The sequence below is a fragment of the Rissa tridactyla genome, chromosome 5, assembly GCF_028500815.1.
Source record: "Rissa tridactyla isolate bRisTri1 chromosome 5, bRisTri1.patW.cur.20221130, whole genome shotgun sequence".
NCBI lineage: Eukaryota > Metazoa > Chordata > Aves > Charadriiformes > Laridae > Rissa > Rissa tridactyla.
This window is the reverse complement of record NC_071470.1, coordinates 2,217,497-2,244,646: the sequence shown is the minus strand read 5'-3', so window position 1 is coordinate 2,244,646 and position 27,150 is coordinate 2,217,497. Positions and strand designations below refer to the sequence as shown.

At 39.6% G+C, this 27,150-nt stretch overlaps 1 protein-coding gene across 1 annotated transcript in view; it reads left to right on the top strand.

Annotated features, from left to right (window-relative positions):
• GPM6A (glycoprotein M6A) overlaps window positions 1-24,469 on the top strand; it is a 99,923-nt gene extending 75,454 nt beyond the window's left edge. The window contains exons 4-7 of the mRNA XM_054202918.1: window positions 12,248-12,401; window positions 14,977-15,053; window positions 16,414-16,479; window positions 24,270-24,469. Coding sequence (XP_054058893.1) covers window positions 12,248-12,401; window positions 14,977-15,053; window positions 16,414-16,479; window positions 24,270-24,422 — 450 coding nt within the window. The 3' untranslated portion in view covers window positions 24,423-24,469. The remainder of the gene's footprint in view (window positions 1-12,247; window positions 12,402-14,976; window positions 15,054-16,413; window positions 16,480-24,269) is intronic.
• The last annotated feature ends 2,681 nt before the right edge of the window (window positions 24,470-27,150 follow it).

Below are 27,150 nucleotides of genomic sequence, written 5' to 3'. Positions count from 1 at the left end.
CTCGGTCACGGAAAGCTGCATTTACACCTTGTTTGAAAACGCCCGCTTACGGAGGCTGTAAACATAAGAAGGAAGAAACACAAATGAGGCTTTTTTTCCTTGAGAAATTTTACCCGTGAAAATTTTAGGCTATGAAATGGTAAATCGTTTCTTTTTATTTCATCAGAAAACTTTGGATAAAGATTTCATCCTGGCAGTTGTATTTCTGTTTCTTTGTATCTTACCTCTTAAAGAAACACGTTAAACTTCTAGAGAAAGATATTTTATATTCTAAGTGGCACTGGCTAACATATCTTCTGTATTTAGGAACCTGTTATTTTAATGAGTGAAAGGGATTTTTCTGCCTTTGAAAGTCATTGGTGGTCAATGGAGTTAAATCCAGCTGGCGGCCGGTCACAAGTGGTGTCCCTCAGGGCTCAGTGTTGGGACCATTTCTGTTTAACATCTTTATTGATGACCTTGATAAGGACATAGAGTGTATCATCAGCAAGTTTGCAGACGACACGAAGCTAAGCAGGAGTGTTGATCTGCATGAGGATAGGGAGGCTCTACAGAGAGACTTGGATAGATCGGATCAATGGGCCAATGCTAACGGTATGAATTTCAACAAGGCCAAGTGCCGGGTCCTGCACTTGGGCCACAACAACCCCATGCATCGCTGCAGGCTTGGGGCAGTGTGGCTGGAGAGCTGCCTGGTGGAACAGGACCTGGGGGTTCTAATTGACAAGCGGCTGAACATGAGCCAGCAGTGTGCCCAGGTGGCCAAGAGGGCCAATGGCATCCTGGCTTGTATTAGAAATAGTGTGAGCAGCAGAAGGAGGGAGGTGATTGTCCCCCTGTACTCAGCACTGGTGAGGCCACACCTGGAGTATTGTGTCCAGTTCTGGGCACCTCAATACGAGAGAGATCTCGAGGTGCTGGAGCGAGTGCAGAGGAGGGCAACGAAGCTGGTGAAGGGCCCAGAGAATAAATCTGATGAGGAGCGACTGAAGGAGCTGGGACTGTTTAGTTTGAGGAAGAGGAGGCTGAGGGGAGACCTCATCACTCTCTACAACTACTTGAAAGGCCATTGTAGAGAGGTCGGTGCTGGTCTCTTCTCACAGGTAATTAGTGATAGAACAAGAGGGAATGGGTTCAAGCTGCAGCAGGGTAGGTTTAGGCTGGACATTAGGAAAAAATTCCTCCCAGAAAGAGTGGTGAGACACTGGAATAGGCTGCCCAGGGAGGTGGTGGAGTCCCCATCCCTGGATGTGTTTAAGACTCGTTTAGATGTGGTGTTAAGGGATATGGTGGAAGGGAGAACTTTGTAGAGTGGAGTTGATGGTTGGACTCGGTGATCCCAAGGCTCTTTTCCAACCTAAATGATTCTATGATTCTATGATTCTAAAGTTATTTTGGCTACCTGAATACCTGTGTGTTCTTTGACCCCTGCTTTTTGGGTGCTTAAACTAAAGTGTGAACTTTCACAATTATTTCCAGATTTTATTTTGCAAGAAAAACAACGGAAGCTTTGCAAATGTTGTGAAAAACCCTCTGCAAGGGATGTGAGCTTGTCGTTGCGTCTTGCCCGTACCAGACCGGTTATTCCCGAGGTGGTGTTGACCTTTGATTCTTTGTGTAAGAGGAGGAAGAGAGCTCCATGCCGGCTCGGCTGGCTTTTCCACCCACAAAGGATGCATCGCTTCTCAATGCTAGAAATGAAGCTCTCGTTTCCACAAACCAGATACCATCTCTGGATATTCTGGTGGCAAAATGCTGAGCTGACGGAGAGAAGGACCTTCCTCCTGATGGGATGCTGCAGCCTCTGAGGAATGCAGGATGCTTCATGCCGCTGCTGCAGCATTTATGAGAAGTGAAGAACCTTCTCTCCAAGGCAGCAGATGCACTCATGGGGCTGGGATCCCTTAATCCAATCTTAAATAAGGAAAGCGTCTAACAAACCTCCCGTCCCCGTAAATCTTACGTAGCGAACACCCTCACTAGTTTCAGGCACTGACGTGGGAAATGGGGAAGGTGAGTTTTGCATGGTGCTCCACCACCTTTCAGACTGCATAGTTAAAATCCAGAGTCAGGAATTATAGCCACAAATGACCTAGAAAATGACGGAGAAGCTAATTTCAGAAGGAATATATCGCCACACAGCTGTATCCCACTAACTAGCAATGTCGCTAAAGTTGCCTAGAGAAGGCCTCCTTCCGTACTTAGCAGAGGGTTAGCAAGGCTTTCTCAGATAAAATGAATTTTTCTGCAAGTGACTGTCCTATTTTCTGCAAAGAGGATAAACCCTCAAGTCTTTGAAGTTGGGTCCTTTACATTAAGCACTTCACTAACCTGCCTAAATTTAGTAGGGTGTGTCCCGCTCGGTCCCTTTAATTGGAGTTCAGTGAGTAACGTTTGCTATCCAGACACTGCTGGAGTTCGTAAGTAAAATAAAACATGTTAATGATTTTATAGGTTTCTGGAAGTCATCTTATCTCTGGGTACTAGACCAGTGGTGGATTTTTTACTACATTGTTAATATACAGATGGTTTCTTCAAAAGAAAGAAGAATGCAGGTTATTCCTTTTTTTTTTTTTTTTCCCTCTATTTGTAATACTTTTAGAAATCTTTTGCAGTGAGCTCAGAAATTGTTTTGGTATATATTTCTAGATGCTGACTCTACTTTTGGTCTGTCTTATTTCTGTAATCTGGCCAGGTGGTTTTATTTTTCTTTATTTTATACTTCCAGATTTTCTCGCTCAGGGATATCACACTTCTAAAATCATTCTTTCGCCCGATCTTTCCTCCTCTCACATAACTTGCCATGTGTTTTGTACACAGCCCTCTTGTTGACCGCAGTGTTCGTTGCTTCCTTCAATAGCGCCGTGTGCCAGACAGCCTAACGTGCCTTGCCGCCAGCTTCTCAGCTTCTCGCGCCGCTCGCTGACGGAATGGGTATTGCCGATGATAAACTGGACAAAACGGTTTTGCTTCAGATTGTGCTGTCAGCGTGTCTTTGACATGGAGGACAGAATTTTTCCTCGCCGTGTAAGCTCAGGCAATAAGTAGGTTTGTTTTTAATGCAGCTGTTTTCTGAGAATGTGCTGTCATACATTTCCAAAGTGTGCTTGACTCTGGGAGCTGTTACACCTTCTCCACGGGCTTTTCCTTTCTGTTATGAAGCACCACAAATACTTCAAGATGACAGCTTTATTTCCCCCGGGCTCAGGTAATCCTTCCCAGTTTTAACTTGAATGCTTCCTCAGATGATCACGGTTTTCCCTGAACCTTGTTCTCACCTGCCTGCTCTATTCTGTTTCCCTGAATCTGGACACCTTCCTCTTATTATAGTTATTTAAACCTGGGGATGTCAGTGACATTACCGTAAATTCACAGTTTTGTGGTCAAAGATGTGTCCTTTATCCATGCCCAACGGTTTCTAGCCTGCTTGTTTTTTTTCAGTTCTCCCACTTAAAGTTACTATCCCCAAAATCCACAGAAACCATTTACAGCTTTTTTGTTCTTCGTATCAACTGCATCTTCCTATCGATGCCTTATCAGTTCATAGTTACCACTGCAAATATTTTTTTTGGTGTTGCTTGCCCAGGAAGAAGGAGAGAAACTTGTTTTTTCCCCTCACTGCTTGTATCCTTTTATTCGTGCGCGGTGATTCGCATTCAAGTTTGGCTGGTTAGACTTAGCAAACCAGAGTACATTTATCAATACATCTTTCAGCTGAAGAGCTTGAACATGCAAGGTCACGTTTCTAGAATCCCCTGGCTGATTAAAAGCCATGTTATCGACTTCCACTGCTTGGCAGGACAGCAAAGGCGAAAGGGAGGTCCCCGCTCCTTGATTCTCTCCGAGGCTTCTCAAGCCCCACTAAGACAAATCAGAAAACAACGTGTGCTCTTATTTTTGACAGCCAAGCATTCCCTTTGAGTGACACATCTGCTTAAAGGAGCTATAAGAGTATTATTTCTGCTTTCTAGTTGAAGCTTCACTGCCTTGTTCGCAAGGATAGACCGTGCAAAATTCCCAAACAAAAATCACAGTCTTGGCAAGGAGAAAAATGTAAACAATCTGTATCGCGCAGTCGTCTCCCAGCTGGCTGTTGTCTTTTTCTGTGTACAGAAAACTTGTCATCACTGGAGACCATTACAGTAGGGATTGTGGTTTTTTCTAAATAGATTATCAGCAATTTGGAAGCAAAATACCTGGAAGATTTACTGCTAGGACCTGCCTACATTGGCTGGGAGCGGGTCATGGTAGAACTGATTGTTTTTCATATTTTATGTCATTGAATTGAATGTCATTGAATTGAATTGAATGTCATTGAATTGAATAGTAGCACGAACACAATCTGAAGAACCCATGAAGAACCAGTATTTAATGAAGATATCTACTCCAGTTTTTAAAAAAGCATTTTTAAAACCAGATTATTCATCCATAATCATATTTAAATACAAAACCAATAGCTTTGCTGTATTCCCAGAGAGTACATCAAAGTGTTAGAAACACCACTAAAAAGAAAAACAAAACGGAGGAGGAAAATGTTGAGAACGTGAAAATATAAGCATATATATTTTGAGAAAAAGTAATTCCTATCTGGAAGATTATAACATTAAATAGTAAATTCTGCTGCTGTTCAATAGCAGGTAAAATCCAGTGCTCTCTGTAGGACTTCCGAAGCCTACAAAAATGATAGTCTTGCCTGAAGGTCATATAAAATAATGAATGCTAACAACTTTAAGCAGCAGAATGTTACAAACCCATCAATATTCTAAAGAAGATTCAGAAATATATATTAAAAAAAATCAGTATAATTGGTTTATAAGGAAGTAGTGAAAAGAGGAATTATAAATCTCCAGGGAAAACCTAGCCTTGCGTCAATGCAAAGCCATCTTCTTCAAGCTGAGTATGTGCTGATAGTGAGTGGATTTGTTTTCAAAGCAAAGTTTCAAAAAATGAATCAATCTGTTAGAGAATCTTCTTTTTGTATTTCTCATACAGTTTGTGGTCCTCCCCCACTGTTACCAGTAAATCAATTCAGAGTAAATCAGAAAGTAAACCCACTTTTTTAGGCATCTAAATAGTTACAAGGCAATAGACCTCATGCGTAGAATATTTCAACCTTGAAATGCCCGTCTGAAGGAAATGTTAGAAAAACATATGTGCAGATGAAAAGCAGAAAGTAACAGTAAGAATTGGTTCTAATTTTGTCCAAATCACTTTTTAATCTTTTAGTGATTAATTCTTTTTACTTTTGGAAGGTCCAGAATTCATTCGTCCAACAGAATTTTGCACTTTCAAGGAAGAATCTCTACACAAATACTTCACTCTTAAGTGAAGTATTTCACATCTCTACATAAATACTACACTACATAAATACAGACACTTTTAATGTCTATAGAAGAAAAACATTAAAAAAAAAAACAGCAAACAAAGCAGTTCTATAAAACAGATGCTTCAAAATTTAGGATTTCAGGGATTTAATGTTCTGGTAACAGATTTTAACGATCTACAGAATGACACGTTAGGTAGTACTTAGGATGTGGACAATTTGCGATTAGGCAAACCTGAGAAGTCTGTACCGTTATGAAAAGAAATTTGGACCAATATTGGCTTGTTTTTCCTGTTGAAGCAGTTGACTTGAACGCAAGCCAAGAAGAATCAGGCACATGACAGTAATAGCGTGGCATGAAATGTATCCATGTTTCAACAACACTCTTGGAGCTGTGCCTAGGAATATAATATGTCAGAGAGAGAGAGAGGATGAACGTGTTCTGGAGAGGCAATAATGAATGTCCAACAAGTGATTGTTAGCAAGGAGAGTGATATCTTAGACCAAGCAGAAAAGAGTTTGTGTGTGTTTTCTGTGATTTATAGTGCACATAGTGGTAATATCAGAACATCGGTCTCTTTCTCCCAGCAGCATTATATGTTAAATGAGATAGGTTGAAATACTTTTGCTTCATCTTTTACTTCTGTGCAGGAATGAGGTATGAATGTAGGAGGTGCTCGTTAGCGCAGACATGAGAATGTTAGAAGAGGCCGTTGGGGTGTGAGTAACTTAACACTCCTTCTTCAACTTACTCAGATTTCATACCGTGTGTAAGAAGAGGGTGTACGAATGCCACGAGGGCTTGGCTAGGGTGGCGAGGGATGATCTGTAACATATTAAGTTTTGATACATCAATGAGTCCAAAGACATCTTTATAATTTATTTTTTTTCAATTTCTCATTTGACCACTTAAGGAAACATGATTTATTTAGATGTAAAAAAAATAAGAATAGTATTGCTGGTTCTGGACAACCTAACATTTTTAATTAAGCAGAAAAGGCTGGTTTAGGTCTGCAATGGTAAAATCCTTCCTAAAGGAACTCAGTGAGTTTTCTACTTGTCCTCTCTAGTATTTGCATATGGGGAACTAAACATTTAAGATCCCGTTCAAAAAACATTGGGAAGAGGTTGAAGTATTTATGTAGAGATTCTTCTTTAAAAGTGCAAAATTCTGTTGGATGAATTCTGGGCCTTCCAAAAGTAAAAAGAACTAAACGCCTGTAGGGTAAGAATACAGATGATGGACAGGAACAAAATATCTAATATTTACACTAAACTATGATAAAAATGTATTGATCAAAGGAGGTTACTGAGGCTGGACTATAGGCAGAACCTTGCATTATAGAAAATTGAAAGCAAACAAGGAGTAGCTCCGAGGCAAGAACACGTGTACTGCTTTTAACTCTGACTTTTTGTCAACTGCAGAAAGAGCTCTCAGTACAACTTCATCCAGACAAAGTTCACCACTTGAGAAAATGTGTGGTGACTGCAATGAATAATTTAAGAAGAGTATGTAAATGGGTTTATGCAGAATGTGCCCAGGGTAAGGAAATGGTAGCGTTCGCTCAGAGGAATTTTTCCCAGGAAAGCGGGACAAGACTGAGGCAGAAGGCCTGAAAGCCAAAGGTCATTTATGAATTTAAAGCTGGGCAAAGTGCTAAAGCTAAAGACTTTCTTATTAGTATCGAAATGAAATCTATAGATGACTAAATGTGAATGTTTTATTAGAGAGACAGGGCAATTCAGGAAGAAATTGAAAAGATCCTGATCATGCTTCGGGTTGCCATCAAATGACACACGGGACCTTGTTCTGGCATGCGGTTGGGAACCAGGACTACACAACGCACTGTGGAGGGCAGGTGCCTCCCAGTTATTCCAGTCAGAGGCAGCCACGCTCCTCCTGGGCTCGTCTTCAGGTGATGACCTGCACTGGCAGGGTTTCGCAGTGAAGCCTAAGAGGCTTTTGGCAGGATGGAGGAACATGGTCTCTGTAGACGCAGTTTTGATCTTTGGCAAAAACTGTCCGTGAGGATTTCTGAGCCTGTGAAGAGGTTTGGAAGGAACCTCTTCGATCATCAGGTTGAGAGTAGAGCGTGAATTTTTGTGCGTGTGTCATAGGACAATAAATCTAGATGAGACGCAGTAACACAAGGCATAGGTCTCCTTCCAGCTCTCTGGGTTGAGAGCTCATGTCAGGGAGTTCATATAAAATAAGTAAATGACAAAACTGAGAGTAAGTGTAAATGTAAGTACCGAGTGGTTTGGAACAAAGATAAAATTACCTGGCAACGTGAGGTTTCTGGAGTTAAGTTTTATTCAGGCACTGCTGAATTTCTTGCTATATTTCTCTATTATTTTTTTGTAGTAAGCAGCAGTGTCCTCATACAATAAAACAACTGGAGTCTGCTTTCTTCTCACCTCCACCCATCTCTGCGGCAGCAGTACCTTTTAGATATGGTTTCACTGTCTCTGTCCCCAGGGTCGCGGAAGCAGTCACATAATGTTTCTTCAGGGGTGTTAAAATATTTATAACAAAACTAAAAGAAGAACAGTGTTTGAAATTTAATGAATGTGCTTTTCATGGGACAAGTACCCATAAATTTTAAAAAGAAAGTGGTAACTGAAATCTTGATCTTATTAAAGTAGATAGATTTGGGTAATGTTTTCAGCGGAAACAGGATTTCAACCAGCAATGACCACCACGAAAGCCGTTGTGCTCTGTACATACCGTTTCAGAACGTCTTCTGAAATCTCTACTTGCTGACATTGGTCTGGGCAACAGATTATATATATATATATATATATGTATATATATAAAAAAAAGTCTTTCCAGAAGGGTTGGTGATTTGCTTACTGTAATAATTTGTGACTCAGGAAAGCCATTACTGGCAATGAAAAACTTATAAAATCTGGCAAGAGGGCTTGACGAGCCATGGTGCTGGTACCAGAAATTAACTTCTACAAAGGTTAAAGGTTTGATTTGCTCAAACAATTATTTAGATTTTTTTCTTTCTTTAGATTTGTTTCCCGATGTGAACCAAGTATCGATTAGTGAACTTTTGTCTTCATGATTTGGTAGACACATTTCACTATCACTTACAGTTTGTTTTGGGTTTATGTTTCTGGCATTTTACCGTGAAAACTGAACTGATCAGACAAAGCAATTTTCACTACCAACGCAATACGGAGCTTATTGAAGAACAAACTGTGATACCTCTTTAAGATGCTGTTCTGCTATTTCATAAACCTTTGCCTTGTCACGTAGCAGAATGCTGCTTCAAAGGAGGAAGATCCCTTTGAGCCTCAGGAGACTGAGTTCTGAATTTAATTCCTGGAGTGAACAGGCTCCTTAAGCAATTCGCGTAAGGTCTCTAGAGCAAAGAGGGAAGATTGTAATGGCAGAGAAAATTATAAAAAAAAAAAACAACAAACTTTGTCACCTGTGGTTTAAACAAAAAATAAATTCACAATTTCATTCCATTATAACAAGAATTTATAAGCTAACACCTCCTATTGCTAAAAACTAATAAGTTGTTGTGCAAGGTCAACCTTTTGCTTTTTCCTGCCCCTACAGCAGAAAGTGTTTTATGGCCCAGGCCACATTTTTGTGGTTTGCTTTGCTGATACCACTGATAGCAGCTTCCAGGGATAGCTCACGGCTGCTAAGTGATTTAAGTTTTGCATTTTAGTTATTCTTACATAAACCAAATGACATTTCTCTATTTCTTTCCCCCCAGTCTTCTTGGTGTTATGACATGAATTTGGGCATGTCTTTGGCCACTGGCTCTTCAGTCAAAAGTGACTGAAAGAGGAAAAAAAAAGAAGTTCTTCCTTTTCTACAATACGTTTTTAAAATGAAATGAACATTTGATTCGCTTTTTTCTGAGATACTCAAGCGAACAGGTTCATGTTTTTAAAAGAGAATCCCTTCCGTAAACAAGCAGGCGATTCTCTCTAAGCGGGCAGCTCTCGTGGCTCCGGGCAGCGATCATCCCACAGATTTCTCCTGCGCTGATTCTGTGCCCAAGGCAGATTTCTTTAGTGGCTAATAAGCTCTGGGTTTCCCCCTCTTTGCTAGACCAACGCTTTGTATTATCTTATTTTTAAGCAAGCTTCTCAAGCAAGCAAGGCTACAGGGAGTGGCACCCCTACTCCAGATCAGAAAAGAAAAAGACATTAAAGAGGAATTGTAACGCTCGTCGTAAGGCTGATGTTTTTCCTTCATTTGGTGGTAATCACAGAGTAGGGAGATTCCCGAATCCTTGCAGAGCCCAGTCTTAAAAACAGTTACTACAGTTCAGTAATGTAACTAATGTAAAAGATTTAGTTCTCCATTAAATTATTATGCGTGTACTCCACTGCAAGATGTACTAAATTTCTTAAATATTATTTAGCTCAGAAATTCTAGCAGGCGGCTCAAAAATAAGGCTTCAAACGTACCCAGTTTTGGCAAACTCATAGAATATAAGCCAGGAGGCTGGTTTTAGTTTTAAAATACTTCTAGAATACAGTAAACTGGGAATTTAAAGGCTGTTCTGAGAACACACAGAGCACCTTCTCTCTTATTTCTTGCTCCTCCTGTAGAAAAATTGAGTACAACTCTTTAGCTTGATAATAAATTAAGATGAGGCATAGCATTTTAGGTGGGAATTCATAGCCCTGAAGTGAATCTACATTTTCAAGTCATTTTCCAAGTAATTATTTGTAAATGAGTGCCTGGGGTCGAACCAGATGTCATCTCATTAGCTTTAAGACTGTAATAGGGAGAGAAAAAGAGAAAAGAGTAAAGGAGCAATAATGAAAAAAATAAATAGGATTGTGTACAGAACAGTATTTACTTGTATTGACTGTTTCCTCTGCAATAGATGGAACAGAATTTCCCTTATATAAAGCAACTGACACACAGAGAAGTCTACCGTAACATTCAAGAGTGTATATTTATTATAGATTTTGCTATCACTTTCTCTGTTTTATCAGTTGATTTTCTAGTGAGCGTGGTTTTGGGAAAAGCTGGAAAGGAAGACAGCCATTATCTGCATGAATACATTTTCAAAAATCTTTAAACATAAATTAGACACATCGGTTTCCCTTTTAAACTGGTTTGATGTTAAGGGAAACATGAAAATGGCTCATAGCTCACAAAGCGGCAGGTAAAGCTGAAGCATTGAGTACTAAATAAAGAAAAGGACAGAAAGCAGATACCCCAAGTATTAAACAGAATATTTCTATTCTTTTTCCACTTTATCTTTTACTTTCCTGCATCCTTCTGATAATTATTTTTAGTGCTATAAATTCTCCAGTTTTTCAAACTACAGCTGAAAGCCTCATCTACCTAGGGACAGTCAGGAAAATTAATCTGAATTGAATTTTAAACTGGATTAATTAAACTACATTAAATCCCTATGTAAATACGCTTCCTCAGAATTAAAATGGCTTTTATTTAATATTCTTTGGGAGTGAGTTACAGTAAATCAAATTAAGGTCTCTTTAATATTGCTTGAGAATGTCCATCCCATAACTTCAAGGTAATAAAATTACCTCACCTAAAATTCAAACCTTTTATTGTTTTGAACTGCTTTTCCTTAGCAGGTCCACACGGGCAAGCCACCCTCTGACAATTCCTGCTACCAGTTACACCCCGTTGGAGTCCGACTTCATTTGATTTCCGTAACCAAAATCTGTATTTACATTAGGCATTTTCCTTGACGACCTGAAATGTGAGGTCTTACATTAAGGAAGTAGTAGAAAATGTCTGCCATTTTCCCCTTGTTTACTCTTTAAGGTTTAATTTTAAGCAGATTGTGGACCAGCTTACTCAGCCTTCAAAAATAGCTCGTATTTCTTATTCACGGTCAATGTTTTTCTGTAGTAGGCAGCAAGAAAAATGTTAGTGTGCTGAAATTTCGTTGTTTCAGTAATGTGTTTAGATTGATCAGCATTTCTGAAGCCACCAAATCTTGGGGCTATGTGGATTCAACATTTAGAGGCTGACTTATCTTCCCCATTTAACCATGTAGCATCTTCATATCCTTTCCACGGCATAAAATGCCAAGGTAATTTGTTATTGACGGGTGTCTCTGCGAGTCGTCTCGGGTTAGCAGCGGAGCAGTAACGTGGCATGCCTGCGTGTTTAGAGACGCTGGATGTGCCGGCATAACCACCGGCCCTGACGGCAAGTAGAGTTTGATGCCTCCTACAAGCAGATTGCTATTCTCTGGAGAGCCTAAAATAAACAAGAAAATGTGGAGCCTTTGGAGAACACATGTTGCAAAGCGTGAAATTTAATGCGTTTATTACTAAGCACCTTAGTTTGTACTGAATGATGAATTCCTTTGTAAGTAGACCCCAAATATGTCTAAATACAGTAAGAAAAGGACAAATATATTGTCTCATTGGTTTAATGCAGAATGGACTTGCTGGTGAGATTCCGTGGCAGCCATGGGTAAGGAATCGTTTTTATGAAGACCCAGATTTCAAAAGCGAGCAAAGCCTATAGTATTGCATTCTAATTTTTTGCCTCATGATTGATAGCGGAGAAAACAACCACGTGGCCTCTTGCCTTAATTCTGGAGTAGCGGCGATGGGAGAGAGACGTGTTTCCCAAAGCGCACAGCTCTCCGCACTGCGGAAGTGGTGCTGTGCGTCAGTCCTGGCCCAAGGGGGACAGGAGCTTGGAGAAAACTTGTCCTGGTGGAAGCATAACTGCTTGTTCTTCAGAAACATCGTGTTGGGGCTCCATCACTCACTTTGACCAGATCGTGAGTTGATTATCAGACCAAACCCATAATTTAAATAAGGGCAGAAACAGGCAAAAACAGTCAGAAATGCTTTTGTTCATCACTTCCCTGTGATTCCTTTTTTGCAATGGAGTATTGGTTAAGTTCCAACTTCCCGCTGGTTTTGTTTTTCCCTCTTTTGCTGCAGTTTATTATGCTGACATACATCTTCATGTTGGCCTGGCTTGGCGTTACAGCTTTCACTTCTCTGCCCGTTTACATGTACTTCAACCTGTGGACCATTTGCCGAAACGCCACCGTCGTGGACGGAGCTAATCTCTGCTTGGACCTTCGCCAGTATGGTACGTGAAGGAAGAGCACTAAATACAAAGTGAAAGTTTCACGAAAGAAAGCATCACGTTGCTTTGCTTCCATGTATTTGAAACGAACTATTTCAGTGTTTCTGAAAGAACTGGCAAGTATCTCTTTGTACCCTTTTACCCCCTCATCAAGGCCGTATATTGGAGATGCGCTGCATTTCCAGGCCTGACAATACTGAATCAGGGGAGACCTAATCACTCTCTACAGCTCCCTGAAAGGAGGGGGTAGCCAGGGGGGGTCGGGCTCTTCTCCCAAGGAACAGGTAATGGGACAAGAGGAAATGGCCTCAAGTTGCGCCAGGGGAGGTTTAGGATGGATATTAGGAAAAATTTCTTCACAGAAAGGGTTGTCAATCATTGGAAGAGGCTGCCCAGGGAAGTGGTGGAGACATCATAGAATCATAGAATGTGTTGGGTTGGAAGGAACCTTTAAAGGTCATCTAGTCCAACCCGCAATCATCCCTGGAGGTATTTAAAAGCCGGGCAGACATGGTGCTGAGGGACATGGTTTAGTGGTATTTTTGTCAGTGTTGGGTTGATGGTTGGACTCAATGATCTTAAAGGTCCCTTCCAAGCTAGACAATTCTATGAGTCAACATTGTCCCTCTTCCCAGAGTACTGAAAATTTGGCTTGGGGCTTCTGTACAGTCTCTTCTGCTGGAACTTGTCTAAAATGCTTAAGTTGTCATTTATCTGGAGAAGGACTCTTTAATCTCACGGTAGGACACTGATTTGTTGATGTGAGATCCTAGGTTATCATCTGTCCCTGCAGAGGGAAACCGGGACAGGAGAAGATCCGTTGCTTGCAAAAATCTTCGTGAAGAGCAACAATACAGACACCACCAGTCTAAAAGGCTGGAGAGAGAGAGCGGGGCTAGAGCCTGAACTGCGGGGGTGAGAATCAAGTGGGGGTACACACATACGTGTGTTTTGAGGGGATGGGAAATTTGGAGAAAAGGGGATTTGTAATCTTAAAAAAGTCTGAGAATGCTTGTGTTGGTGGTGCTAGTTCAATTCCTTTCTGCCCCAAGACTGACTTGAATCTAGATGTTCTGATCTCGATGGTTTCTCAGCCCACGCAGCTTTGAGTCGTCTTGGGCTTGTTGGGCAGTTCCCCGAGTCTCTCATTTGTTGCCTTGGCCTAATATAAAATTGCAGTATATTTGTAATTGTTTTTTTCTTTTTTTTAAGATATAAAAAATGCTCTGTTCCTTGGGAATGAAACAGTTTGGTTCACATTAAACATTTCATTTAATCAGAAACAAAATATTTCACATCATTGTTTTCACAAGGGGAAAAAAAAATATCTTTTTTAAATTTATTGACTTTTTTTTTTCCCCCACCTGCATGACAGGCGAGTTGAGAAGGCAATTATCTGTACAGACCTCATTGAGAGTATTAATTCTTCTTTCTCTGGCCTTTTATTTTGCTAATATTCATGCCTATTTTTTATTATAATTCCATTTAAATAGTGCGTAGAAAACTAGCGTACAAAATGTGTATTGTGTGAACCTGCCTATTTCCTGTAAACTCTGCGTAAGAACTGCTGATTACTAATAGGGAAGAAGAGTTCTAGTTTTCATGATAACCAAGTTATAGCACTTTCTTTCAGGCTAGTCTTTGGTTTAGTATCTGGACATTAACTAAAGGAAACGATGTGGCAGATTCTAGTTATTCTTGCTAAAAGGGAAAGTATTATTACAATCAAGTATACATACGGGTAATGCTTTTTTAAAACTTGTGAAAGAAGCTTTGTACCAGATCAATATGTCTGAAAAACAATATACAACATATTTCTCCACGTGAGGGTAGAGAATGTTTGTGAACACCATGGTAAGTGTACATACTGCTTGTAGATAATTTTTCTGGTGTTTTGATTATTGTGCTGATAAAAAATCTGGAATGAAGATATTTTCAAAAAATGGCTGAAAAATTATTACCTGCACGGTTGATAATGATGGGTGAGTTTTGTGATTGCTGAAATTATCATACAATCACAGAATAGTTTGGGTGGGAAGGGACCTTAAAGGCCACCCAGTGCCACCCCCTGCCCTGGGCAGGGACACCTCCCACCAGCCCAGGTTGCTCCAAGCCCCATCCAACCTGGCCTTGAACCCCTCCAGGGATGGGGCAGCCACAGCTTCTCTGGGCACCCTGGGCCAGGGGCTCACCACCCTCACAGCAAAGAATTTCTGCCTCAGATCTCATCTCAGTCTCCCCTCTGTCAGTGGAAAACCCTTCCCCCTCGTCCCACAGCTCCCCTCCCTGCTCCAGAGTCCCTCCCCAGCTTTCCTGGAGCCCCTTTAGGGACTGGAAGGGGCTGGAAGGTCTCCCCGGAGCCTTCTCTTCTCCAGGCTGAACCCCCCCAGCTCTCTCAGCCTGTCCTCCCAGCAGAGGGGCTCCAGCCCTCCCAGCATCAACAAAAAACAGATTTTGTTGTTAAAAAAAGTTCTGCAAAGCAGCCAAGAATTTGTATTTCTTAGCCTTTCTGGCTCGCATGCAGTAAGTTGCTATGTGCTAGGAATACTAAACACTGTCAATATTTCTTCTGCTCCAGGTATCGTAACTATTGGAGAGGAAAAGAAGGTTTGCACCACATCAGAAAGTTTCATCAAGATGTGTGATTCTAACGAGGTGAATAAATACGACAATATTTTTGGCAAACCCATACAATATGTTATAGTAGGTAGTAAGTGGTGTGTTTTTTCTTCCTACTCTTAATATTCTAATTCTAGCTATGGTGATCAAATAAAATCCCAGTGGAAAATCCAGTCAGCAAGTACTTTTCCTAGTCTTTTACCACACACCAAGTTTAGTCAGTGCAGTTTCCCCAGCCATTTGTTTTCCAAATACACTTGAATTTATATTTTTTTTTTAAGAATTCCTTTGTTGTGTATATTTTTACTGGGATGTTTTTGGTAGCTCTGTGCAATGAATCACTGTTTGAAGTTCTTAGGATTACTGTTGTGACAGGGGAGTGAAGCTTTGAAATGGATTTGACCAAGTCTCGCAGGGTGTTAGGATAATAAATCCTAGTATGTTTGTTGTATTTTTTTTCCCTTAGGCAAAGGCCACCTATTTCAGTGCAGCGGGGGGGTTTTTGGGTTTGTTTTTAAATGGTCAGGGGTGAAGGCAGGACGAACAAAATTACATCTCTCTCAAACAAAAGGAGAGGCTAAAATCTCGATGCCTTTGAAGTCGGAGGCTGCTTTGCTAAATGTTTCGCATTTGAATAAACCTTCTTAGCGCGAAGGTCGACAGTCTGCCTTTACACCGAAACCATCTAAGAAAACGCAGCCCTTGCTGTGCAGCCCGCCTCAGCGGCTGCTCGCTCAACCAGCTCGCTGGAATTAAAAGCTGATGTAATAATTTTAAGGGCATGGGGTGGGGTGAGGAAGGTGGTTAACTGGGGTTATTTAACCTGGTTTGTATTCTATCACCATGAACACATTTTATTGGCAAGCTTGGGGGGTAAGGGGATCAATATCTGAAGATGGGAAGCTACAGCTAACGAAGGGGAGCGGGGTTTTCTTAGGCTGCCTCTGCCACTAGAGAAACCACCACGAACACGTATAGATCTAGTAAAGTAGTATTGTAACCAGGGGAAAACAAACAAACAAACAAACAAACGAACCAGAAAAGAAAAGTGCTGGATGGTTTATTTTTAAATCATCGGGTGTTTTTTAATATTTTATAGTTTAAGGACAGTATTTTTAAATAGAATTATGCTTTATCCCTGATAGGAGTGTTGTAACAAAATAGGCGCAAGCACGATGTCATGTAGTGATGTCGATCTCTTGGAAAAAGTAATAGTAACCATTACTTTTGTAGAAGTAACGGTGTAGAATCTTTTGGAAAAAGTAAAAGTAACCGTTACTTTTGTAGAAGTAACACTGTAGAAGCACCGGGAAGGTATTCTTTTGCTCTGCATTATTTTTGTTCCGTTTCTGTTTACGGTAGCGCCATGAAAGTGCCTTTTTGTCCCCCTTTGCAGCTAAACATGACATTCCACTTGTTCATCGTGGCTCTCGCTGGAGCTGGCGCAGCAGTCATCGCTATGGTAAGCCACCCAACGCTCAGTCGTCTTCCGAATTGCTAACACGTTCCCGTCGTTACTCGGTGTCAGTTATTCAATTTCCGTGCTGTCACTCAGTGCTATTACTAAAATATAATTCTGTAATTCAGTACTCTCTCTTAGCTTTTTTTTTTTTTTTTTTTTAAAATGTATTGATGGATCCCCTTTGAAGTAGAATATCATGATTAGTTTTTGGAATAAAAAAAGCACCTTTTTAGTGCATGCTTAGAATTTTTACTATTCTATTGCTGCGTTCAGACAAACACCTGAACTCAGGTGTCTCTCTCATGGCCACAGTAATATCCCTTTACGCTCTATGCCTTTCTGGGTGGGTGTTCACAGCCTTGCCACGCCGCTATTTTAGGAGCAGGCTCTTTTTTTTTTTTTTTTTTCCGTTCTGTGCGTATCTGTGAATGCATCCATTTTTCTGTCAGGAGTAATTTTTGCCTTTTTTATATAATGAAGATTACTTCGAATTTGGTGACATTTTGCCAATGAAAATGATCCACTGAGAAAAAAAAAAGTGTACGAGCTGGTGCCCTGCTCTTCCGCCTCTCGTCTGCTGTGTCTGCTTCAACATAGGATATTTTTAGAATGGGGATTCTGCGCCAGTGTGGGTTTGTATGACACACGCTGGAATGGGAAATGAAAAATGACTGTTACTTGGTACCGATGCATTCCGTACGAAAAGTGTGTGTGATGATGATTGTTATTTCTACTGCTACTAGAAATTTTACATTGAATCCTAGGGCCATACAGTTTTCGGTCTCCTTAGAATTACATTTATAAAAAAGGACAATCCGAGAATATTCAATGAAGCAAGTGTTCCTGTTGCATTAGTGGGTTTTTTTTGGTTTTGTCCGCCATTTTTTCAGTATTAAATGACACCCTGCCAACACAACAGAGATAGCTAAATGAAAAACATACATTTTCAATGTAATTTTTGTTTCAAGACCACAAATAATAAGTACCTCAGTAGAATATAATTTATACTAATAATTTAATTGATTTTCCAAATGGAGAATTTTCTGCTTCCACCTGAAAAAATGGTGACCAAATAGTAATCATTATAATATATATATTAGTGTTAGGAAAGTATATCCAAGAGGTCATTAGTTCTCCGGTACGTTGTTGTTTTGAAGTATATGCAACAGTAGTTATCAAATGCTAATTTGTACAGACAACAACTCTGCATTTCAAAGAAGAACTTTCAATCAGAATAGCCACCAAAAGATTTTCAGTGAAAACAAACACATCTTCAGTGGAAGCAAATTAGATAGGTACATTGAGCCACGTAGTTTAAATACATGATACTTTCAATGAAGTTTAAAAAAACCCTTCAAAGCTCAGAGTACCATATCAAAGATGCCATAGATGTGTTGCACCAAGCACTGATCCACTAGGAATTCGCTTTGATGGCTCAGATTTATTCACATATTTAGAAAAGGTCACCCCTACCCATCTATGCTTTTTATTGCATTCTTTGCCCAGAGCAGGCATGATAACACTCTGTTTCAACAGAAATAGAAGAATCTAAGCGCTAGTAAATTGTGTAGTGTCCAAATGCTGGTAAATGTATGCTTTGTGAGATGTTCGCAACTCTGTTGCCTGTATTTCAATTTTCTAAGTAAACTGGTTTTAAGCTACCACTGTGATGTTAGGTTCCTGGTGAAGACTAGCACATTCCACTCTTTGATGGTGGTAATCTTTAGAACCAGCATAACCAGGTCATATTTCTAGGTTGAGCAGTGTGCTTCACGCTTGACACAGTAGCCCAAAGACTGGGGATGGGACATGAAGGAAAGTTTTGTGGTTGGACAAGCAGATATTAACAGGTTCTCTTTCTTTTAGGGAATCATAGAATGTTTTGGGTTGGAGGGGACCTTAAAGATCACCTAGTTCCAATCCCCTTCCAGGGGGGACACCTCTCACTAGACCAAGTTGCTCAAAGTCCCATCCAGACTGGCCTTGAACACTTCCAGGGATAAGACAGGGAAGTTTACCTTTACATGAAAGATGTAATTTATGGGAGGGAAAATGAATTTTGGGTCCTAAGTGTCTCATATAGAAAGAAGAAAGCATCTTTTTTCCCCCCAGATCCTACACTCAAATTAGTAGAAGGTGGTAAGGTATCAGCAATGGGTTTGGGTGTGGGACAGTGTGCAGAAGCCCTTCAAGTCACTGGAGAACCAATTTCCTTCCCAATATGTGTTGTTGCGGCAATAATCACAAGTATGATTTAATGAAGTTCATCTTTGTATATATCCACAACAGTAGCACATCTCCATGAAATTTAAGAAGACTTCTTAACGAAAAATGAGATTAAAATACCAGCCCTTCACAAAAGGGGAAGCTTATTAATTTATTGCACTTGTAAAAGATTTCTTAGGCCATCCCACTTAAGTAGCGTTTTGTATTTATTGCCAGCCAGTAATAGTTGTGCATTATCAATGAGAGTGCTGAAAAGCTGAATTGGTAAAATTTGCTCTTTTAAATGACATTTTAAGTCATGCCATTGCTATACTTCATTATATCCTCATTTCTGGATTTGTGGATGTTTTCAAGAGCCAGATTATTTAATATGTGCAGAGTTCTTGAACTCTTTTAATATCAACATTTGTCATGAAATTCACCAAAGAAACTGGCTTATTCATAAATATTAAGATCATCTGCCACCAGGATACTTTTCATTAATCTGTATTTTAAAAATATATTTTAGAAAACTGTAGTCATTTATTGCAAAAAAACACAAGAAAACATCTGTTACTACTTCCAAACCATTTGGTTACGAGTCATAATTTTCCCATATCTACTACTTCAATCTCTCTCTTGGTCTCAGATTTGTAGATGAGTGTTGGAATTTCGTCACAACTCACTGGCTGCCTCCGGAGTCTCCATAGCGGAATGCTGTTTGGGGGCTCAAAAAGAGACTTGGCCTATGAGTTAGGATTGTGTATAGAAAAACTCACATATTTTTTAGAGTATATGTCAGCAAAAGCTTTATTTTGCAGAAAAGGAAAATGTCACATAGTTCGTTTTGAAAAATTATCATTTTTAGACTTCAGCCCAAGATGAAAAAAAACTGATAGAACTATTTATGTTGTAGACACTTTTTGTCAGTCTTGAGCACAGAAAAAGAAAAGCCAGGGGTTTGGATCATACTGAATTTGGACTATGTATGATTCTGAACATTACTGCTCTTTCTCATGTCTGAATGGACAATAAATGGATACAGAAATGATCAGTGAAGTAATACCTATTAATTTTACTGTTTTCAACATTGTGTCAGATAGAAGCAGAAGACGTGAAGTTGTTTAAGTGTAAACTCTACCATCCCAAAGGGTGATTGTAAGGCCAGTAAGCATCCTGCCCGTGGCGTTTCCCAAAACCACTACAGCAAAACTGAATTAGGAGATAGAGTTTCCCTTCTCAAAAATTACCATGTGAGCATTAGTCTTCTGCCTGAACCTTCACAGCAGCTATGGCCTGCAAAACGGAGACGCAAACAATTCTCCCGAAACAAGGACAAGGGAAATGCGTAAGTGGTCTCGTTCCCCTCCCCCAGTATGATTGTGCTCTTCTGCAGGATGTTAGATGCAGGTAAGGGGAGGAAAAAAATGTTATTTAGACTTCTGCCCTGCTGAGATAACGACATGTCCCAAAAGGAAAGGAAAACCGAAACCAAACCCCTTCTTAGCCTAGATGCAATTCTACAGTTTTGAAAAGCTGAACCATAATTTCACTTTATGAAGAAATCTAAGCGGGAATGTTTCGTAGAGCATGGAAAGACCCCGCGCTGTCCTGCATATGTGTGTAATTGAAACATCCCGAGGCGGACTGTGGAAGCTGCCCTGCTTCAATTTGAATAAGCCTTGACAGGGCCCCACCGGCTTCAGGCTACTCAGGTCATGGAAGTGTGAAATGCAATTAGACAGCCACTTAGAGATGACCTCCTTAGTGTGACAATGTTATCTAGGAACTTGGTGTTCAACAAAAAAAAACAAAGGTGGTGGGACTGTTAAACATATATGCCATTCTATAGCACGGATGTGTATTTGAGATTATATTCATTACAAAAGCCAAAGCAGTTGTTTCCAGGAAAGTCATCCTGCTTGCAGTGAGCGTGAACTCCAAGAGTTTTCAACAGTTGTCCCGGAAGTTTGGGTCTGTGACTTTTGAAGGAAGGGATGGGTGAAGAATGGGAGTTTAACGAAGGTCAGACTGTGGCCAGTGCACTTTCAGAATAGTTTCTCTATTTTTTTTTTAGTAGGAGAAGAACGCCAAGTGCAAACTGCAAGAACGTCAGGTTAAAATTTGCCTCTTAATGCGTCGTTACCAAATATTTTGTGAGAATAAGAAATGGGCCTACGTGGTCCCATTTTCATCACATATTCTTCAGTTGCAGGGTGTTCTGGCAGGTGTGTTTTAAAAGATCAGGAAGATGTGAGTACGCTGCTGACATACCCCCGCTTCTAGGGCTCTCATGTCTACAAGCTGTTTGAGGTTCAGATTATATTTTTTAATTGAAATCTTACCCTCAAAGGACCAGCACTGCTGTTTTCATTGGATGCAAATTGTAATTTTCTGAGATGACAGAATTCTTAGGATTACCAGCCTGTTTCTTTTGATTTTCCTCTAGAGTTTTACCGTGGAGGAATTTTAAGGCATTTCATTCATCAGAATGGGGATTCAGTGTAAGTGCCTCTCATTTGATCTAGAAATGCCTGTTCCAGTGAAATCTTTTGGAACAGCTGAGGTAGATACAAGGCGTTTCTTTTTCCTGCGTGCTAAATTACGCCCAGGACGCGTCCCAGGGTAACACAGTACGTGCTGCCATCTCCAGCACTCGCGCTGCCATCACAGGTTGTGTTGCGAGGGTTGTACTAGATGTATTAAGAAACTCCTAAAGATACGTAGAAATACTACTATCTGTAGTCTTTTTCCCAGAGGACGGATTCTCTGAACGCTGCTTCCTATTTTATGGCTCCTCAACTCAGACTGTATTCCCCAAATAGGTGAGAGCTTGCTGTAAACCACCAGGACAAAAAAGAAACCAAAAATACGTGCTCCTTTGAAGGGTTTCAGAACGCTTTCCTTGATTTTAATTAGCCAGATTAAGAAATGAACATCAGCCTGCACTAATCAGCAACAATTGCCAGCAAACATTTGTGGAAAAAGACAACATTGGCTTTTCCAAAAAAAAAGAAAGATCCTACAGAATTGGTTCTGTTCATTTAGTATGAATCTAAGATGCTCATGTATCTACAAAAGCCCAATACGAAAAGGAGAGTTTACATAATCTCAAGGTGTTTTTAAGATTAGTCTATTCCATTTTCCACTATTTGAATCCTAGTTTAGTTTTTCCATTTCTTAGGAAGAGATGGAATCTTTTTGATTTCAGACAATTAACTGTGGCCTCTGAGGCACTCAATTAACTATAAGACATGCTCTCATTAGAAAGTGTCTGAAAGCTTGCTGGGGGAGGAATAAATGTCCAGAGAGACCTGGAATAAACCAGCTGAATACCATTACTGAATATTTTTATTTTCTGGCTGAATACAGAGCCAAGAGAGCATGTCCTAAGAAGGTCAGAGGCTCCTTGCAAGCAGATCCAGCAGATGGAAGGTAGGACATTTGAAGTCCACCTTTGAAAGGAAAGCTTTCGAAGCCTGCAGATGTCCTGAAAGGCCCAGACCCGGGAAGCTGAGGTGGACAGGAGAGCTGTTCATTGCTCTAACAGGCAGCGAAGTAGACTTTACACTGTAGGTGGTCACAAGCATGAAGACTAAGGAAACTAACTCCAAAAGGGACTGAATGCAGATAGCATGTGACTGCCCCCAAAGGAGGAAATTTAGAATAGAATCATAGAATTGCCTCAGTTGGGAGGGATCTTTCAGATCATCGAGTCCAACCATCAGCCCAACCCTGCCCAAACCCCCACTACCCCGTGTCCCTCAGCACCACGTCTGCCTGGCTTTTAAATCCCTCCAGGGATGGCGGCTCCACCACTGCCCTGGGCAGCCTCTTCCAATGCTTGACAGCCCTTTCCGGGAAGAAATTGTTCCCGATATCCATCCTAAACCTCCCCTGGCGCAACCTGAGGCCATTTCCTCTTGTCCCATGGCCTGTTCCTTGAGAGCAGAGCCTGACCCCCCCTGGCTACCCCCTCCTCTCAGGGAGCTGCAGAGAGCGAGAAGGTCTCCCCTCAGCCTCCTCTTCTCCAGGCTGAACCCCCCCAGCTCCCTCAGCCGCTCCTCACCAGACTTGTGCTCCAGACCCCTCACCAGCTTTATTGGAATAAAGTATTTTTGGCAGCAGTTCCTTGGAGGACTCAGCTTCATTCCTTGTGTTGGTGGTGTATTAATATTTATCACTTGTTTGATTTTTCAGTGCCACCATTCAGAAGGCAGGACAGCTACCAGTTGTTAAACTTGGTCATGGGCTGCCATACAATACGATTTTTATAGACTGCTAAGCTCCATCTCAAATGCAATTAGGGTGTTTTACATCCTCTATTTATAATGGAAAACATTTGCAGAACATAATTTTTCTACTGGTAAGATACCTTTCGCTGACTTTCAGATTAAATTTATTCAAAGCCACGTGAAAAACATTTGTTCATGTGACAATATTGCCAATATCCTTTAATTGGTGTTTAATTCTCTGATGTATTCATAGACACTCTGTCCTCCCCATTCGCTAAGATAAATAAACCAAGTTCTTTGGGTGCACATCATCACAGCTCACCCAGTGATTCGTGTTGGCTGCAAGTGAGCCACGTCCAACGTCCAATACTCACCAATAACTTGTATAATAATCACTGGCTCTGGGTTTTTTTCCCCTTCTTTTCAGATAATTTTTTAGTTTGTTTTTGGATGGGATACTTGGAAAGCTCTTAATCTTTGTTTTCTTTAAAAAAATTAAATGTATTTCTACATTGTTCAAAAATTTACCCGGAACGTGAACATTGTTTCTGCTCCATTCAAGACGTATACAGAAGTTGTCTTTTAAAAATAATTCAAATCACTTTTTTGTTTTGCATGCATTTCAAGGAATTGCATAAATAAATTGTGGTATAAGTAATACACAGTGAAATAAAGTTACTAAATTAAATGGTGACAGGTGCGTGCCCTTTTAAGACCTCAAGTTTATTTGTAACTATATTTTGTCACATTTTGCCTAGCTGAAAATATTTTTCAATTTTTGACAAATTTTTACCGAATTAGCTGGTTTTGACAAAATTGCTGGAGTTGTAGATGAAGGAAAGAAGTTATGGCAAAATGGAAAGCTAATGCTAATTTTAACACGAAGGAAAAAGCAAATATTTATTAAATTGTGTTAGATGTGTAATCGCAAGACTACAGATGTGTCTACGGCATATTTTTGTCTTAGGCAGCTACTTTAACAAACAGTGATTCAATGGGGAAAAGTCTGCAAGAGATTACCAGGAGGTGTTTTTTCCACATAGATTTGCAGACTGGCTGAAATAGCAAAGCGGGGATGATGTGTCGATTTCTCAGTTCTTTTAAATTTTTTACAACCATTGCTACCGACTAGCGAGTCACGGTAAGAGTGCCGTCTGTGCGCCGGGTTATCTGAGGATTAATGAAGCTCAAGCTCGAACTTCACATCGTATTGCTGTTCTACTTCGTGACATGACAAAGCTCCGTTCCTTCTGATGAAAGCCCAAGCTCTATCCCATAGCTCGCCAGTTTGAACGCGCTCTGTTCTGCCCAGCTCCCTTGGTTCCTAACTCCATGTTACCTCTCTTACAGGTCCATTATCTCATGGTCTTGTCTGCCAACTGGGCCTATGTGAAAGATGCTTGCAGAATGCAAAAATACGAGGATATTAAATCAAAGGAGGAACAAGAGCTTCATGACATTCATTCTACTCGCTCTAAAGAGCGGCTCAATGCTTACACATAAGAGAAACCTTGTCTTACTTTCTAACATGTGAATGCTTTGTTGTTTAACTAAAGGCCATCCAACCATTTTAAAAACAATTGAAAGTGCTTCTCACAAAAGATAGTTTGGGTGATTCAGACATCACCCAGGTACAATTCTTGGTTGTCTAGCACTTGGTTTCTTAATTAGTTCTTACTTTGTGTGACCATTCTCTGCCACAAAGCTCCTAAATAGCCTTTTCCTGAATCCTTTTAAGCTAATTAGTTCTGCTAGATCAAGGATACTAAACTATTGTCAAATACAAATATGTGTTTGATTTTTTTAATCACTTTGTATGTGTTATGCATAACACCTTTTGCATTGTTTCTTATATGTTTTTTGAAAAAAAAAAAGTAGCTTTTTATACTTTTTAGTTTTGAGTTCAATAACTACTTTAACTACAGGTATACTTCAAAGGGACCATTGTACATGATGTACAATATATAAAGAAAACACTCTGATGACTTTCCTTTATATTTGGAAAACTTGCCAGATGGACCCTGATCGACTTGAACGAAGGTCCTAAGAACGTTTTAAACAATCAAAGGTGCAATTTCTAAATTTGTAATAGTGGGTAAAAAAAAAAAAAAAAAAAAAAAGGAAAGAAAAATGAAAAAAAAAGAGAAAAAAGAAAAAAAAGAAAAAAAAAGAAAAAAGTGCTTCTTATCTTTGTTAACATTGTATTATTATCGATGTTTTTAAAGAATATTCTCTTGTTCCAAGTTCCATGGGTGATAATTCCTGTTTGTATTGTGAGCATGCAGACCGTGGTGCTAACAATGCATGGCCACTTGCCTTTTGAAGGAATTCAATACCACGGCTACCTGTTAAAGAGTTATGGTATATAGACAATTGTTAATTAAGTGATATAGTTATCCATAGTTTTTTACAGAATGATCTCTCTCTAATTCAATGATGGTTATGCTAAATTGGAGCTGTTCATGTGACGATGTAAGAAATTACTGCTTAGCTACATTTATGAAAGTAATATATCAAAAATACAGTGACCGTAGGAGTCAGATGTCTTTTTACCTGCTTTAAAAATTTAAATGGATTGCACCTGTCTGAACTGTAAAAGATATATTAAAGGAGACTTCCATAAATGTTATAGCTTGGCTTCTAGCTTTCCTACACATATTGGTTTACCTGTACTATGTTAAAGTAAGGTGAAAAACACTACAGAGCTTATTATTTGAAAGTGTAGTAATATATTTGAACCTTTATTTTGATAGGAAAATGTTATCAGAAAGACAGGTCATCTTCATTTGAAAGAATTACCTGTATCAAAAACAAAACAAAAAACCCTATTTAAGAAAAGTCAGTATTATTGGACCAAATTTGGTGGATTTTTTTTTTCTTTTTGCCTATTTCTAATGCTACAAGAATGCTGTAAAGTGTCTTTTAAAGTGATGTAGCCTGACAAGACATTTTTGTCAGTGTTAAAAATCTTAGGTAGTTTTGTGCACTTATTGGACCATTGTGAATTCTCTCTCAGTGTAAGTGCATTTCTAATAAAACTTCTTGAGTAAAACTCTTCTTTGTACTATTACTAGTCATGCATCATCAGTAATTTTTAACAATTCTTGTAGTAAGTAGAGGGTAATACTATAGTTACTTGTGGCATGATAATGCATTAAGTAGTATTAGTTGATTGAATTTTTTTAAATTTTTCTTTTCTTTTGCTTGTTTTGGGGTTTTTTTGGTTGTGTTTTTGATTTGGGGTTTGGGTTTTTTTTGTTGTTTGGTTTTGTTTTTGTTTTTTTTTTTACACTTAGGCTGTCCTATGGGGTCAACAGTTTTCTGATAATGTGCAGTACCGGTATTACAGTTCTGCAAAAAGTAGTAGGAACCTCTTTTGGATTCTATATTGTAGTGTTTCAGTTTTGTGTCTTCAAACGTTTGTGCTGATTTTTAAAACTTTGTCTTTTAAACTCATGTAATGATGTTAATGCTTTTGGCTCTTCTCTGGTATTAGAGTTTGTATTTTCACAAAGAATGCTTTGTAGCAGGCATTACAATTAATCTGTTTTGTACATAAATGTGCCAACAGCTTGATGGTGGCGTTTTTGAAATGTAGAACAAAGTGCTTGCAAAAATGTAATAAACACACTTGTGTACTTTGTGTACTTATTAATTGTTCGTGTTGCGTAGTTTTTTCTTTGCCTGTACTGGACAAATCGTTGGAACCAGAAATGGAAGAAGCTTGTCCCTTCTCTTGTCCTTGCTATTGGAGGACTCTTCTCAGTATTATGCATTTTTTTGGTACAACCCACTTTTAGATGTTCGAGGAGATAGTTCCTTTAGCAGAAATTATGACAGTAAAGGGTAGAATTTTAAAAATAATCATTTGGAGATGTTCTATTAATTATAGAATATGTCTTTGTCCAATCTGTGGCAAAAAATTCTTATGGTGATGAATAATTTAAAAAAAAAATCCAAACTCTAAAGAGTAATGTTCTTATCCCTTTTCATGATACAATTTCCTCTGGCCTGTACCTTTACAGATCACACATAGGTAAAAGTACAGTGTACATCCTTCCCAGGGGTAGAAATTGGGCCACAGTTTTGGGTAGTTTGTTCCGCTGAATTAAAACTCGCGGTCATTGCCCATGCGCAGGTTCCTTCAAATATATCTCTTAATCAGCATTTAGTATCAGAAAAGTTATATGAATGAGAGCAGAATTTCTTCTGAGAGCAGAATTTCGTAGTT